The sequence below is a fragment of the Xiphophorus couchianus genome, chromosome 1, assembly GCF_001444195.1.
Source record: "Xiphophorus couchianus chromosome 1, X_couchianus-1.0, whole genome shotgun sequence".
NCBI lineage: Eukaryota > Metazoa > Chordata > Actinopteri > Cyprinodontiformes > Poeciliidae > Xiphophorus > Xiphophorus couchianus.
In genome coordinates, this window is record NC_040228.1 from 5,801,443 (window position 1) to 5,818,368 (window position 16,926).

At 42.6% G+C, this 16,926-nt stretch overlaps 1 protein-coding gene across 3 annotated transcripts in view; it reads right to left on the reverse strand.

Moving 5' to 3' along the window:
- The window catches only part of flna (filamin A, alpha (actin binding protein 280)), a 55,130-nt gene extending 39,595 nt beyond the window's left edge, over positions 1–15,535 (reverse strand). The window contains exons 1-2 of one of the 3 annotated variants that reach the window (XM_028012565.1): positions 15,398–15,535; positions 4,567–5,026 (exon numbers count right to left, since the gene is read on the reverse strand). In XM_028012565.1, the coding sequence (XP_027868366.1) occupies positions 4,567–4,924 (358 nt within the window). In that variant the 5' untranslated portion in view covers positions 4,925–5,026; positions 15,398–15,535. Of the gene's footprint in view, positions 1–4,566; positions 5,027–15,397 lie in introns of those variants that run through there. The other 2 variants (XM_028012559.1, XM_028012553.1) reach the window with 2 other exon arrangements.
- Positions 15,536–16,926: the final 1,391 nt, after the last annotated feature.

A 16,926-nucleotide genomic window follows, 5' to 3' on the forward strand; every position in this document is an offset into this window, starting at 1 on the left:
CATTATGAAGCAATATCCTTCCAGGAGGAGACAACTGCTTGTTGCCACACACGCATGTGCCCCAACCTGCACATCTCTCCTCCCGAGGAAAGACAGGAGAGCCGCCAGGAACAAAGTTACCCCATCAGTCTGTTTTCTGCACATGCAGTGTTCATGGAAGAGTTTTCTGGCTGCAATCCTGATGTTTCTGTGAACAGCAGGCAGGCGAGCACAGGTTGAGAAGCGTTCCTGAAGGGCTTTAAAATCAGGACTCTGCTGCTGAGGAAAAGATGCTGCTGATTAGAATGAGATCTTTACATAAACGGCCCTTTGTTTAAATGGGAAAAGTCCAGGATGATGTGAAGATAGACAAGTTGAATTCTGTGCAGTACAAAAATCATCTCCAACATGCACACAAAACTAACGTCACACTGTTGGACATTTAAAGTACTACTGAATGAAACGAGCAAAAAAACTAGATTACCAACAGATTATGTCTTATGCAGCGGCCGATGTCACTCCAAAAGCTGCAAGGCGCTTAAACTGCATCCTTAATGGACAAGTTTTCTCCTGGTCTATTGTGGCTTTGAAAACTGTAGAAAGACAAGTTCATCCATATTGGAAAGAAACTTTGGTTGCAGTGATCACTGGGATTTGAGCCAAGGATTGTGGAAACGGGAAAGGATTTTATAAAGGTTTGTCGACATATTATTGGAAAAATTCACTTTGGAATCAGCAGACCCACCTTCAATAGCAACCTACAGACAAGAACCAGTGCAACACGGCAGTGTCTAATGCTTTAAGCCATAGAGCAACACAAACAACTCGGAACCATTCTTTTGGAGGCGTCACACCATGCCATTAAGTGTCTCATCTTATACTCAAGCCGTCGGGAGTACAGCATCGTGAAGCTGGGGTAAATATTGGAGCAGCACAATTTATGACAATCTGCTCAATATCTCAGTCAATTCTTGCAATATTTAGCAAGATGCATTTTAAATGTTATTCAGTCTCTGTATATTGACAATGGCCTGTTTGCTGGACTAACTGCTCTTCGCGTGTTCACCTGATTTAGTTCCTAAAAAATGGTTGATACATTAAGAGTGGTGGGTTACTGTGTGATTGGAATAAAATAATTGTCAACAAAATGTGGGTTAATTGTCACAGATCTCCGTTTCTTAGTTTTTAACAAACAGCATTACGGATAACGTATTCTAGGCATCTAAGCGCGCTTAGAATGATGGAATCCTTCCAACAATGGTTCCAGGTTAACTGGTTACAATATGTTTTATACCAAAGATTAACTGATGAGTTAATCTCGAGTCTACAAATATCGAATCTTAGCAAATGCACATTAGGCGTTTTTAATGAGTGTGCATTAGGGGTGCACCGATAAAATCGGATGGGTGACGAAAATCCTTAATTTTGAGAGACTGAACGTCGGCCAATGCTTGCATGAGAAAAACGGACACCGGGAAAGGTCTGAAAAAAATTAATAAATAAAAATCAGCCGCTGTCCACATAAACTCTGCCATGAGAGAACGCCGACACCTGCACACAGTTAACAGTCAGTCCACTGTTATCAACTCAGTGACTTTTTTGCTATATTTAGCAACATTTCAGACTAAAACACATCGTTAGCGGCTAGAATCAGAGATGGCAGGTCAGGCTTTTTATAGATCGGTGATCAGGCAGAAAACTGCAATCTGTGCACCTGCTGTGTACATGGGTGATTAGGGGGTTCACATGTAATAACACCCCAAATAGCAACGGCCACCGTGGTGTGAAAGTCACCCATGCTGTTTGAAACAGTTTGAAATGAAGACAAAGACGGTTTTGGTGCTTAGAGCTTCTGTGAGGGAATCCGTTATCCTCAAAACTATGATAAAGCTGCTGGCTCACATTTCCAGTGCTTAAGCCAATTATTCTGACTTTTTATTGTAGTCTCATACATTTAACAAAACTTTTCCCATCAACATTTGTCTTGAGTTGATGATTGGTTTTGGTGAAGTTTTTAAAAGAGTTTTGTTTCTTCCCATTAGTCCATTAGTACAGTAAGCGTGTTAGGGTGGGGCAACATGCTCCAAGTGCGCCTGGACACGCGTGTCAGGTTAGGATGCGAGCATTCTGATCAATTCGCAACACGCGACCTTCAGACCTTTTCAGACTAATAACTGTTTTCTGTCCAGTTCCTAGCGTTGCTTCTGTTGCCGTCAGGGTGGAGCAAATTACTGGTTGCTCTTGAGTAACCCTTAATGGCAGTGTTAACGCTGGTCATTGTTGCATATCCATCCGCGTTGGTTTTTAGCAACAGTTCAACTGGTACTCAAATGAGAAGTGAAAAGGTGTGGACATCTGAGACTCTGCATTTAGGGGCAGGGACTCATAGAAACTGAGATAAACCTAACATTAAAGGGAATCCACAAGGAGGCTCAGAGCAAAGCAACAGGCCGAGACTGTACGCATCTTGTAGCTGAGATGGCAGTTTAGTAATTTTGTGGTGAGCATTGCAGCCTGGGTGTGGCCATTTTTTCTGCTACGAAAGGAGGAAGTGAAAGAAGAAAGCGGGCTGCCCTCATCTTCAGATAAAGGGAGTTTTAGATGACAGCTGGACATGAGGGTGAGTCAGCAGCAGGAACACGCAGTTCTGCAGGGGAGGATCACTGGAGCCTGGTACGGCTTGGCTCAACAAATACTCCAAGCTGGCATCAAGATTCAAAGTGATACATGTAAAACAAAACAAAACAAACAAAAAAAAAACGCATACATATTCTTCCAGCCCCACCAATGCCACATTACTAGCCTCAAACCACAGATTAAGCAAGACCCACAGTAGCTCCGCCCACTGGTTCTGAACATGCATGTGGAAACCCTGAAATGGGCCAGACATTCCCTGAGGATGAGCAGGACTCAGTCATTCCTGATTCACACAGACCTCTTCCTCCGAGCGTCTGCAGGCTGCCTCTCCGGGCTCCAGGTGGTTCTCCGCTCAGGCGGCAATAAAACTGCTCATTTGTGGCATGAAAAGCCGTTATAGCACAGACCAAGTTCATTACGGGCCGTTTGAGAGGGCTGGAACGCAGCTGAGGTGAGATATGATTCAGCCTGTTGCAATAAACAATTATTAGCATGATAAATTAACCCCTTAACTGTCCGTTACCTCAATGACTGTCCGCCATTGTCTTTTTTTTTTTTTTTTTAAAGCCTGACCTGCCCATACAGATTTATTTTGTTGCTAAATGTGGCAAGAAACTCATCAAGATGACAACAGTGGGATGACCATTAACTGCAAACATGCAGACATGAACTGGTGGGTGGGGCTAACAGTCAAACCTCTCTTATGGCAGAGAAATAAAGGACAGTGTCTGATTTTTAGACCTTTGCTGATCAGAGGATAAAATCAGCTTCACGTGTAAGTATAAACCAATTGTCAATCTCCCAAACTTATGGTATCCAGGGCCGATTTATTGGCTGGCTGATTTATCTGCACACTCCTACAATTGGCCCATGAGGACACTGGTGTCGCCAGGACAGCCAAGGGTTCTGAGCTCAATAATCTCCATTCTGATGGTTAATATTTTGTGAAAGGTAATGGGTTTTTCCTGAGACGACATAATCCATTTAATTCATGGTTTCGGTTCTGTAGTTTTTATCTATCGTTTTTGGCTGCATTTTATTTTGGATATTTAAAACATCTGCCAGTTCCAGAGTGCTGCCTCATTTGCAAAATTATGGGTTATTGACATTTGAGAGGGCAAACTCGCATCACGGTACCGTTATCAATATATCACTTGAAAGTGGTCTCAAAACAATGTTATCGTTCATCACGATAATCACTGGGACAATTCATCATCCAGCAAATTTTGTTATGACAGGCCTAGATACGATGCACATCAGAGCAGGACGCTTAATTCAGAGAGTCATCCAGAACATTTCCATTTACAACTTCACCAAAGTGCATGGACACAGTAAAAGGGGAGAAGACTCCAGGAAGACTTGAGACGCCAAGAAACCACTTTATAAAAGTCACTTCTTAGCACCTCAAGTGTTGCTGGAGCTTTCAATTCGCCGAGTAAAAACAACAACTACAGCAAACCAGGGGAGGAGGCAAGCAGCTGCACGCAGACAAAGCTCGTCAAGTCAAGCTGCGCGTCATAAATACGGATAGACCCAACCCACAGCAAGACATGAGTGCAGACAATAGTCCTGTGTTGTATCTCTGTTTGTCTCTCCTTCCAGGCCAGAGCAACATCCAGCCGCACAGCTGACCCAGTTCAGCTCAGCTCAGGCAGCAGGAGGAGAGAAAAACTCAGGGCCCCACTCTGAACATTCAGACCGAGCCCCTCCTCCTCCTCCCTAAGCAGCCTCCAATCTGAACAAAGCACAGCAACTCCTGGACGCTGAGGGAACGTTCTGTCTGTCGCGTTAATGCTCTGGATGTTTTAACCCTTTAAAAGGACAGAACGCGTTGCCGTTTCCAGCTGCGGCAATGCGCTGCACCGTGCATTCCTCTCCACACAGCCAGTGAAGTTCACACCTTCTCCATTCAGCCGGAGCAGCTGGCTCCTCATTCATGATCACACCCACCTATAGACACCAGCTTGATGTTCTCCCTGTCCAGGAACTCCAGCGCCACCGACACGTTCTCCAGCTGCATCTGGCGGAAGGTGGGCCTCTGGTTGTACTTGCGGAACATTTTTTTCTGGGACAGAACCTCCAGGAGCCCGATGAGCCGCAGCCCGTCGCTCAGGTCCGTCTGCAGGTTGCCGATCCGCTTGTTGACGCATTTCAGGTGCTCGTTGCACCAGCGGGTGAACGTGTTCTGCTGGATCTTCTTCCACGGGGCATCCTCGGCCAGGTCCTTCTCCGTGGCGGGCATTTCTGCGTCCTTGTCGTTGGGAGCGGGCGCGGCGCTCTGATGGAGGCGGGGGTGGGAGCCGCTCATTTTTATGGTCTCCGCTGCGCCTTGGTTCGCTGGCTGGATCTGGGTGGAGTCTGTTCGGCTGCTCCCTCCTTCTCACTTTCTCTGGTTTACTTTGCGGCTGATCTGTATGAGAGAGAGGCAAAAAAAAGAGAGAAAGAAATCAGCATTAGAGGCTGATTTATAGAATGCAGATAGACAACTCTCAAGAGCAGTTTGGGCGAGTCTGTTCTACTCCAGTCCTCGAAAACTACCGGCCTGTTACGTTTACATGCGTCCCTCCTTCAGCACAGCTGAATTCAATGTTGAATTAACTCTTCAGCAGTAAGACAGGGGTCTGGTGAGCCATTCGTTTGATTCAGGCGTCTTGGAACAGGGACGCATGTAAATGTTGCAGGGCAGTAACTTTCCAGGACGGGAGCTGGACTGGAGACCCCGGAGGCTCATTATGTTCACGTCTTTGCTTCTTAAATAAGTTGCGCAAAACCTTACAAAAACGGCAATATATTAAATCAAAAATCATTGGAAAATGCTCAATTATACAGAAAACAGTGTAGATTTGTCTATAACCAACATCAGAGTAAATACATGAGAGGATAAATCTTTTTTGTTATTAGTACTGAAGGGAAAAATCTCAAAGTTTAATAGTTTGAATATCCTAAAACTATGGCTTTACGCAGGGCCGGAGCTGCAAGTGTGTGCCCCCTGGGCTGGAGCCAGTTTTGGTGTCCTACCCATGAAAGGCAAATTCTTTTACAAACACTGGAAAAACACAAAATCTAGTTTCTGGCGCAAATATGTCAGTGCACTTGAAATAAAACAAACTAACTTACAAATCATCTTTCAGACAGATATAGGAACTTTTTTTTAAAGTCAATAACTTTTTAATATTGATTAAAAAGCAAGAGTTCCAGTGCCAGATTTTTACACTTAACATAAGAAAAAATGTTTTTGTTTGTTTGTTTTTAAGTGAAAAAAGCTTAAAAAGTGGAAAAAAGCTACTGGAAAAAATCAAGTAGAACTAGTACTATTTCAAAATCAAGATGTGCTGAAAGAAGTTGCGGAATAATTAAACATTTCAAAAGGAACAAGTAATAAGTGTAAGTTTCTCCTTTTGTGGCTGACAATAATTTCTTAAAGCATGACATCCTGGTCACTGTCAATCATGCCATGTGTGCGCTGCCCTCATCCTCCCCCTTTCTCTCTGCTAAGCTACAGCTAGTTCCCCACGTCTAGCCTGACATGAATGCTCAGGCTAGTTAGCATGGCGCAGGGTAGTTAGCATGGCCACCGATGACGGCAGATAATAGTTTCCCTGTAATGTTAAGTTGTTTCTCAACCATTACCATATTGAGCAGTGCATTCACGAGGATGATTGACAGCACTAAGAGCCTCCTCCTGGCTCTGATTGGTTGTTTTTGGTCCAGAGTGCTGCATTTCTTTAGACAGCAACAGTAGCACTGGGAGGAGGCGGAGTAGATTGATCTTTTCGCTGATTATTTATTTCAAAGCAAACTGTCATGGCTTATACATATGGATTGCTGCTGCAGTAATCCATGCATGCAGTAATCCACTGCTAGCAGTTAGCAGTGTAATTCATGCAAGGCGTCAGGGCTCATAGGAACATGTTGGATATGGATCAAAACACTTGTGCTTGAGAAATATTACATGTCAAAGCAACAATGACATGTTTGTCCATCTTTGGCAATGCTATGCTAATTTCAAACTGGCTAGCAAGCGAAGCTTTCTAAGCCCGAGGCATCCAGTGAGCTTAGCTGTAGGTTAGGATAGATTCCAGAAAGGCACATTTCTTTGTGATTCTGGTTCTAAACTAGAAATCTTCATGAAAGAAACAATGAAAGCGCTTGTTAGCCATGATTAACTAGCGAGGGTCGTCTGCTGCTATAGGGGAAGATCTTCTTTGTCCAGAAACTTGTTTTGTTCTGCTCACTAATAAATGCAGCTGGGAAACTATCACCTCAATAATTAGCTCATTTGCTGTTGCTCTAAACTTGTATGTTTATCTGAATTTATATTCAGAAAGATTATTCTGGATTGAAAAACGTTAACACTGTTAGGTTGTTCTTTTTTTATGTTTTTTAAATGTGCAGATTTTTCGACTTTCATTTCAAGATTTTGACTTTGTAGAATGAGAACATGTAAAATAATTTAAATGAATCTAAAATATCTAAAGTTCTTTTTTAGTTATTAAGGTAAAAAAAAAATCTTATTATTATTTTAACCTCCCAGAAGTAACCAGGTATAACACTGGCTTTATTGGCTGTATTTTAACAATTAAGTGTGAGGTTTTTTTTGTGATAATTGATAAACTGAGACAGAAGCAGATCAAACATTTAACAGATCTCTTTCATCAGCCCTGTGATGTCATTTGTTTATGCAGAAGTACAGGCATTTCCCCAGTTGGTTAGATCCGGAGCTATCCGGAAATACACTCACCAACAAACAGCCAGAAGGAGTTTTCCCAGAAGGATGACTCACTTTGGGTGTAATTTGGTCCATATCAGAACAAAACATCGATCTCGTCATTTAATTTTGAAGTTACTGCCACATCCAGAATGAGCATGACAGGCTCTAAGTGTAGGTTTAACGAGAACATGACCAAGTTCCAGACAGTTTCCAGAGCATCCGACAGTCACTGGCCAGAATGAAGGCCAGCAGACACAGAGAATGCCTCTTTGAGTCAGTAGGCAGCTTGATGGAGTGTGATGGTGGTCATGTTGTGTGTGATCAGACCTTTAACTGTATTGAACAGTATCCCAGCAGCCTTCTGATTATAACTCACCATATTCTGACACAGCAGTACCCTCAGATACCTCTTGGTTAACCCTAATCTCTAATCCCGGGCGTTGCACAATCTGACTGCTCGTCCTCTCTTGTGTCTGAACCGTTGGATGATTTGGCAACATCCTGTAATACATTGCTCATCCAACGATACCGCTCCTCTCTCCGATCCCCATTCTAGACATTAGGCTGCTTGAAAATCAAACGGCCTGCTGAGATTGTTTTCCCACTTTGAGTAAAGCTGAAAAGTGGACAAGTCATGATAAGAGACTTTATGATTTTGTCTTTTCAAAAAGAAAGAACTGTAGCGATCTCTTGATGTGGTGAAAAAAAAGGCAGATTGTGGTGTTTTCAGATTTCCCCCTGATTATCTGGAAGCTCCACTGAGATCGTTATACTGCCTTACTGGGATGGAAGGAAAAAGCACATAAACCAAGACGTTGTAGCAGAAACACCAAAAACAGGCCTTTCCTCATGGTCCCTGTGAGGATATGAGTTCATAAGCGCTCGAGGGTCCAAGGCATAATAAATAGCAGATATCCACGGGGAGTATCAGTTACATTTGCTGAACACAAGCCAAATGTTGGCTATAAAACGAGTGTGTGTTGTTAAAGAGGTTGCAGTGACGATCAGCCAGTTGCTCAGTCTAGACGCCTGATTTCCTCTCACACCAGTAAATTATGAGGTGATGTCATAATGATACTTCTGACTGTTTTACAAAGCAGCAGTACAATATTATTGTTTATCTTCCCTTTATGCTCAAAGCTGTCTTATTAGATCTTTTTTTTTTTTTTTTTTTTGTCAGGCGTTAGCAATATTTGAAATGTCACTCTTTTTGTTTTCATGTTGCAGGATGTTGAGTTGGGATCCCGGCTTGAAGTTTTCTGCATGTTGTTTACATGCTCTCCTCAAAACATGCTAAAATTCTGCATGCATGTGTCCCTCCGCTGCGACCTGTTGAGGATGTAACCCCGCCTCGTGCCCTATGACCTCCTGGGACTAAACAAAGACTTGCTGATAGCCTGTAGCCACCAGCAAGTCTCCTGCAGCAGTCAGTATTACAGATTACCTGAATGAGCCTCTCACTGAAGACACTTTGTTATTGTGTAAAGCATTTTTATTTCCGTTTTATTGATTGTTTTTAGTTGTTGCGTTTTACTTTGGATGTTTAAACGCATATCTTGCAGGTACAGTGTTAAATTTTCTGTACAGAAGTTAAAGTTTATTCATCTTTAAGAAAGCCAGCTTGCTTTATTGTGCCATTCCCAACACAGTGGTTGAAAATGGTCTCAAAACATCAATATTGTCATTTATCGCAATAATTACTGGGACAATTTATCGTCCAGCAGAAAGTTTTTATGGTGACATGCAGGCCTGATTGTGTCAACATAACTGGAGCTTACTTTGATGCCTGCAACATGAAGCAGGGAGAGCAAAAATTCAAATAAATAAAGGGCTAAATGGTCCGAGCCAAGAGATCAGCATCCAGGGAAAAAAGTGCTAGAAAACATTTTCTTAATGCACTGAAATTGATTTTGTTGCTCGTCCAATTAGAAAACATCCCATAGGTTTTCTTTATGCCCACATAAATAAAACATCTGTATACAAAACATCTACACAAAGCATATTTGCTGAAGGATGAGGCCCAGCTACAGGCTCTGATGGTCATCCACCTCATCATGAGTCGGGGTGGAGCGTTCAAATATTTGCTACAGTGTAAGGATGGATTGTGATTACCTAATAACAAATAATAATAAAAAATCAAGTGGTACAGATTAAATACTGATCTGTCTTAGAATGTTTTATTAATAGGAATCTATCATAACAACATCCTAATCACTTTTAGATATTTTCCTTTCTTTAACTGTGGTGGAAGGAGAAATGGAACCACAGCCATTTTTGACTAAATAAGGAGATCTGTGCCAGGAGCCACAGTGTGGCCTGGGGCCATGAAAAATGTTTCGGTTCATGTGTGTGTGCGTGTGTGTGTGTGTGTGTGTTTGTTTGTTTGGTGAAGGAGAATCTGAGGAATGCTCCTCAACCCCATAGCAACCCTGGAGCCCACATCCCAAATACCCCCCCCCCCCACCCCCACCCCCCACCCCCAATAAAATAGTCCTGTTATTGTAACACACAGTGTGGCACCAGCATTCCTTCATATTCACTACTCCATTTAAAACAATAGAACAATGGCGTTAACCCGTTTCAGGCAGTCGAGCTCTGCTCCCTGTTGGTGTGTAAATTTGCAATTTTCATCACAAATTACCTTGTCAAAATAATATACAGGCTTTATTAAAATGCTCGGTTTATGACGGCAGTGGTCGAACAACAGGCAACGCAAATTAGGCTTCATTAAACATTTATCCTTTCATTAAACAGGAAAGGATAAATTGAGGCATTAGTCAAAGATGTTTGGACAGTTTCTGGTTTCTACTCTTGCTGAACTTCCGAGAGCAAATCAGATTCATGGCTGGTAGTTAGTGAGAGCTGAGGAAGCTGGTGAACTGTTCCATTGTTTCAGAGGAATCTGGGGAACAAACAGGAGAGAGCAGCGGGCGGAGTGAGGAGGTATGACTAAGAACACTGCCACAGGCCTGGATGGAGAGGGAGAACTGGAACGTTGTCTGGCTCCATCTAGCGGCCAAACATGGTCCTGTGTTTTCTACCTTGCTCCCCTGGCTCCACTACTAACCACATTCGTATTTAGTAAATTAGAATATGCCTTCTGTTGAGACTGGTTTCTCAATTAAAACTAACTTTTGGAAATGTCCAAAAACATGACTGTCAGGTTAATTGGTCTCTCTAAATTCTCCCTAGGTGTGTGTGTGTGTGTACATGGTTGTGTGTCTCTGTCTGTCTCTGTGTTGCCCTGCGACAGACTGGCAACCTGTCCAGGGTGACCCCGCCTCTCGCCCGGAACGATAGCTGGATTAACATTACAGAGAAGGAAAAAAACTAAAAGTATGTCCCATTACAATGTGTACATTTCATTTATCATGGTGAAGTCTTGCAATTTGATTTATTGAAAATTCGACATAGTTTGGAATTCCTCTTTAATCAATTGTGCATTTACTTTGGATCTGGTGTCTAAAGTGTGTAATTATCAATTATTGATTATTGAGCCATCAGCTGCCAAACTTTAAAACAATTAGAAGAAGAAGAACTAATGTTTGTAACTTGATGTCTCTGGGAAAACATCAGAGATTAACTTCTACAATCACCCGTATATATGCTGGATAAGTACAATGCAGTTTTATGGTTGCAACACTTGGTGACATTGGGAAGAAAAAGCTTTTCTTTATTTTCTGTAACAGACAACCTCTCAGCAGAGTCAGGGTGGGTAAAACCGTCTGACGACCCTTCAGACACGTCTGTCTGCTGTTTACTCTCCTGTATCTGTGATATTTAAACTCAAATTTTTCAACTTTGAGACGTGAAAGTTAGCGTGGCAGCCAGCTCTGCCGGAGGGTTTGTGCACCCTTTCCCAAAAGCTGCCTCAGAAAGAGAAGATAACAGATAAGGTAATCAGGAAGTAGGGCGGCACAGATAGCAGTTTTCTGGTCGATTGCTGGTCAATGTTTAAAAAGCCTGACCAGCCGATTCCAGTTTTGGCTGATATAAATTGTTTTGTCTAAAATGTTGCTAAATATAGCAAGAAAGTTGCTCAGTTGGTAACAGTGGGGTGACTATTGTTAACTTAAAACGTGCAGACATGTCCTGGTGGACCGGTCTAACGGTCCAACCTGTCTCACAGCAGAGAAGAGGACAGTGGCTGATTTTTAGAACTTTGCTGAATTTGATAAGATCGGTGGATAAGTATCGGCGAATCATCAATCTACAATCAAGCTTTCTATTCTACACAGACATTAATGACCCACTGTAATAAAACAAAAACACTGAAAGAAGAAATTGAAGAGATATATCTAAAGATTAGCTAACTCAGTGAATATTTCACCACAGACCTTACACATCATGGCCTTTAGTCAAAGACTGGACAGAACACAACTTCTATATTAGTATTATCTCCTTGATCAACAAAATTACAAGACAACTTGGGATGGTGTGCAAATTTAAGAGGGAAGGTGCAGAAAACAAAGTTGAATATAATCAATCAGATGTGAGACAAAATGCTAAATATTAACAAACTTGATCTCAAAGCAGATGTCTGCAATGCCAACATCTGAACAGCTTGCCACACCCTATCAGTCAGAAACTGAATGCTGCAGATGTCAGAACAGGAAGTTAGGCACAAGACACGACAACACCGCTAACCACATGACACATGGCGGTGTGGAGACAGCCAGTCAGAGGCACAGATTAGAGCTAAGTTGGTTTTTCCCTTTACTTTCTGCAGACTTGATGGCGGTGGCATCAACTGCATGCAGCCAGACAATGGCGTGTCAAATAAGGACAAGTTTCGTCTGTTTACATCTCACACATCCTGTGCCAGCCGCCTCTTCCTTCAGCTTTACCGCAGATTTTGTTTCTCTGTATTCACTGTTTTGTTCACTGATTTGCAAAACAAACCCGCCAGGCCAGAGTGGAGTCTGGAGGTCTGGGGTTGGCCTGGGGGTCTCTGGTACCCTCCCTCCCTTGGTCCATCTTAGTTTTGGTCGCCTGCCAGAACTGGGGCCTATGGCAGCAGAGCTAGGTTGGGGGTTCTCTTCCAGTGCCTCTTTGAACTGGGGTGCTGCTGGTTAGCACCTTATGTCTGGCCATCCCACAGTTGCCAGGGCAACCTCAGGAGCCATGACTACCTGCACTTTGCTGCTCTTGGGTGCTGAGCGTCACAAGCTTTCTACCCTCTAACCATTCTAACAACCTTGCACATCCAGCAGACAAAATTAGTCACAGACACCCTTCCAGCACAAACGCACTTACTTCTACACAAAGACAATCACACGTTCCTGTTCCACCATTGTGGCCTGTATGTATGGAAGCAACCAGCTATTTCTAGTATGCCTGAAATGTCAAGACTGGATGCCTCTTAAAAAAAGTAAACAAAGTGACAACATTTTAGATTTTAAAGTTCGGGCCCATTTGTGGACAGGGAGGTTTAAATGCAAAATCCCTTCACTAAAATCTTCAAAAGCCCAAATTAGGGAATGCCCGGGTCTCAAACTGACAGCACTAGCTACACTAGCATTAGAGGTTTTTGGTAATTATGAGGGGGTTAGCAGACTGGAGACCAGGTGAGAATGATTCAAAGAGGTTGATCTTCTAAATCTGGAAAACCGAAACACAAAGTACAAGAAATGCAAAAAGTGTGAAACACAAAGCAAAACCATCCAAAGCCATGTGATTCCAAGTAAAGTTAAATGAACACATGTTGTTCCTAGCCAGTCTGGTGTATTAGCATTATCACAGTGTTAAAATATATGATTAATCAGAGACAAGTTAATCAATTCTTGCACTTTCTTTAGATAGATGAGTTGAGGGATTGAAAGGTCCAGAGGAATTTACTCAAACTGGTTGAACTACAGGTTGTTTTATCACATTTATAGCAGTCAAAAATGTTTAGAACAAGCTAGGTTAGTCCAACCTAGCTGCCCTAGCTTTGCATAGCTAGCCTAACTGCTTTTTAAACTGGTAATTGAAAACACCAAGGGATACAGAAATACGGATCACTATTAGTATTGTACCCATTTCTAGGGGTAATCGTAAGCCACAAACGTTAAAAATACATGTAAAGATGAAAATAGCAAAAAATTAATAAAAAAATCTGCAGCTTGGGAAAGATCAATAAAAAAAAATCTGCATAATTATTTGTGTGTGGAGCATTGTGTTCAGTTTTGTTTTAGTTTTGCATAATTTGACTCAAGGCTTAAAATAAAACCAAAATATAAAAAAATTTAAAAATGCAATAAAACATATATTTTGGGGAGACATATAGCTGACGATGGATAATAGTGAGATTTGCTCTTTATACTTTTTGTCACATGAGATTCAAACTTTGGTTGAAATGATTTCAAATTGTTACTGTAGTACTGAAATTGAAAATTTGGGATGGCATTATTTGTTTTATCATCTATAAATGATTTACTGAACCCTAAACTGTTTCCTACTTTGAACTGTTTCAAATTTTGTCATATAGCAACAACAAAATTCAAAATATTTCATTCATTATCATCTAAGAAACGGAGAGAACATGACACCTGCAGACCTACCAAAACCTGCCAGTACAAATACGCTGACAAGATGCAATAAAAACAACTATAAAAGAAGCAACCAAGAGGCCCAGTGTAACTCTGGGGGATCTGCAGACACCCATGGCTCAGGTAGGAGAATCTGTTGATGGAACAACTATTATTTATGAATGCAGGGCATTTGGTTTGTCGATTTGTATTGCATCCACCCATCCATCCATCCATCCATTGCTTCTGCATGTCTGAGCCTTATTACTCCTGTTCAAGGTTTTGTGGGGTTTTTTGCCTGTATCTCTAGTAGCCAGTGGGTGAGAGGAGGAGTAAACCCTGAACAGACTGGGATTTAACTCCAGGCCCAACACAAACACACACAGGATAGACCAGTGTTTCCCAACCCTGGTCCTCCAGACTCACTGCCCTGCATGTTTTAGGTATTTCCTTGCTTCAGTCCAGCTGATTTCAACTGATGACTGATCAACAGGCGTTTGTTGAACTGCAATCAGTTGAATCAGGCACGTTAAAGCAGGGAAACCTCTAAAACATGTAGGACAGTGTGCCTTGAGGACCAGGGTTGGGAAACACAGGGATAGACAATCCTTCACCCCCCCCCCACACACACACAGAGACACCCCCACCCCCACCACTTCATCTAACATGCTTTGTTTGGCTTTTCTGGAGTAGCTAATCTAAGATGAACACTTCACACAGAAAGCCCTCAGTCTCGTTTGGACTCTGCTAAACAAGGCACAAAATTTCATGTATAAATTAACTGCCCTAAAATGGCGTTAGCTGACACTGACCAGAGTGGAGAAATGAAGAAGACAAACGATGAACAACTTTAAGAGACACGTGTTAAAATAGAAATAAACAAGACTGCCTGTAATGGAGTATTTTTAGATTGGACTGGTAATTGATTAAAGTCATACTGAATGAGTGTAACTGCTAAGAATGTTCTTTTACTTATGTTTCGTAAAAGAACATTAGTTGCATTGTGACTCCAATTAATTAGCTGTCAGATGGACCAAATAATAATAATAATAATAATAATAATAATAATAATAATAATTAATAATAATGGATAAAAACATCCTTATTTCGAAGCAGGGACTTTAGAATGGCTTGGTTCCTGGAGCCTTCACCGTTCCTCCCGAACAGGCACCAGGTGGCCCTCCTGCTCCGTGTAGGGCCCGCTCCCAGCGGCGGAGGGCGCAAGTGACCACTACTTGGAAGCCCTCCTTTAACACAGGAGTGAGGGACGGTGTTTCCTTATTTGGTGCGGAGCCCCTAATTCTGACTCCGGGGGGAAACTGCTGTGCCTAGCAGCACATGAAAATCCCAATCAACCAGTTAATAAATAAGAGATAGTTGGAGATGGAGCCTGACCGCTCCGGCTGCCCCGTGCTTGGGACCAGCAGAACCTCGGGTAGAACTGATCCAGACGCAGCGACACACACACACACCCCACACACACACACACACACACACATACACCTCCATCAGAGCAGCCGGGAGCAGCAGATCCCGGCGCGCGTGGAAGCGCCAGACTCACCTGTGGACCGTTCACCTGCGTGTTGATCTGCGTGGGTCTCTCCGCTGTCCGCTCAGTCAGGGCGCGCTGCAGTCACTGCGGTCACACAGGGTGTGTGTGTGCGTGGGGGTCCCGGACCTCCTCCCCACGCGCAGTCCTGATTGGGGAAACGGTCTGAACTGTTGGTGTAACGGAAGAGAAAGAGATAGTCCGTCCGCTCCTTTGCTCTTTTCTACCTCCGCCTCTCTGTCGATCTCTCTCCCTCCCTCTCTCTCTCTCTCTGGGTTCCACCGTGAGAGCCTTAATTGGTAAACGGGTGAAAGATCAGAGGAGGTGGGGGTGTCTCTAACTCCGTCTCTCTTTTACTGTCTCTCTCTCTCTCTCTTTTTTTTTCACAAGGTGATGTAATGACCGCGCCTCCGGGATTTTCAAGGTATGATGTCATCTACCATCTACCCCATCTTTACTGTACCCCGGGGTGTGTGTGCATGAGCAGATCCCCTCATCTCTCTGCAGCCCCGGTCTCTTTCCTGTCATCGCCTGTGGTTCAGACAGAAAGTGGGGAGCTGTGTGTGTCCCTCTGCTGTGACTCAACATGGGCTTGTGTGAAGGAAGGCTGCTCTCCATCTGAGCATTGGATCAGGGAAAAAGAATGCTCAGCCTCAAGATGCCCCCCCCCCCCCCGCCCCCTTTTTTGTACAGTTGATCAATCTAGATGGGGGATAAAGGGGCGTTGGTGGGTGAACAAAGCTAAAGAAAGAGAGATCACAACAGGAAGCTCTTAAAATATCTTTATAAACTGACCTGCCTGCTGTAATCTCAACACAAAGACACCAGACCTGTTCTAACCTTTTTGTCATAATCTTTCCAGGAGGATCTGTGCGAAGCAGGGACCTGATCCGAGGGAAAAGTAGCACGACTTCAACACATTTTCACCCAACTAACAGTAAAATATAAAGTATTTGCTTAAAAAGGCTACTCATGTGACTGTAAGCACGAGGTCGGATTTAATTATTTCAAATGATGTCAAAAATACAACATTTTGTGCAAAGTTTGGCATTTTGAGGACTGAAAATAATAATAATAATAAAAAGATATTAAAATTAAAGAACATATTTACCAAATACCAAATGTAAGCAGGAGAAACGCTTTTCAAAATAATTTTTTCATATAAAGCCTACAAAGCAAAGTATGTCCAGTGACAGTTAAGCAGCACAAACATGAGCATGATTGAAAATGTTAAGAGCCTCACTCTGGCATATTCTCAGATAGCAATAGTAGCACTATTGGATGTGGAGGAGCTTGATATATATATATACAGTATATATATATTTTTTATTTTTTTTAGAGATTATCTGTGTTATTCCACACCGTCACAACACGTTGACCACTTTATACCATTGTGGAAAAAAAACCAAACAAACATATTTTTGTAAAAGTTACGTACTGCAGCTTTAACTGAAGAGGGCCTAGACAAGCTAGCTCCTAAGAGAAACAGCACTGGATCGACAATCTGAAAGCGGTTTGGATTTCACAAGAGGGACGTGACA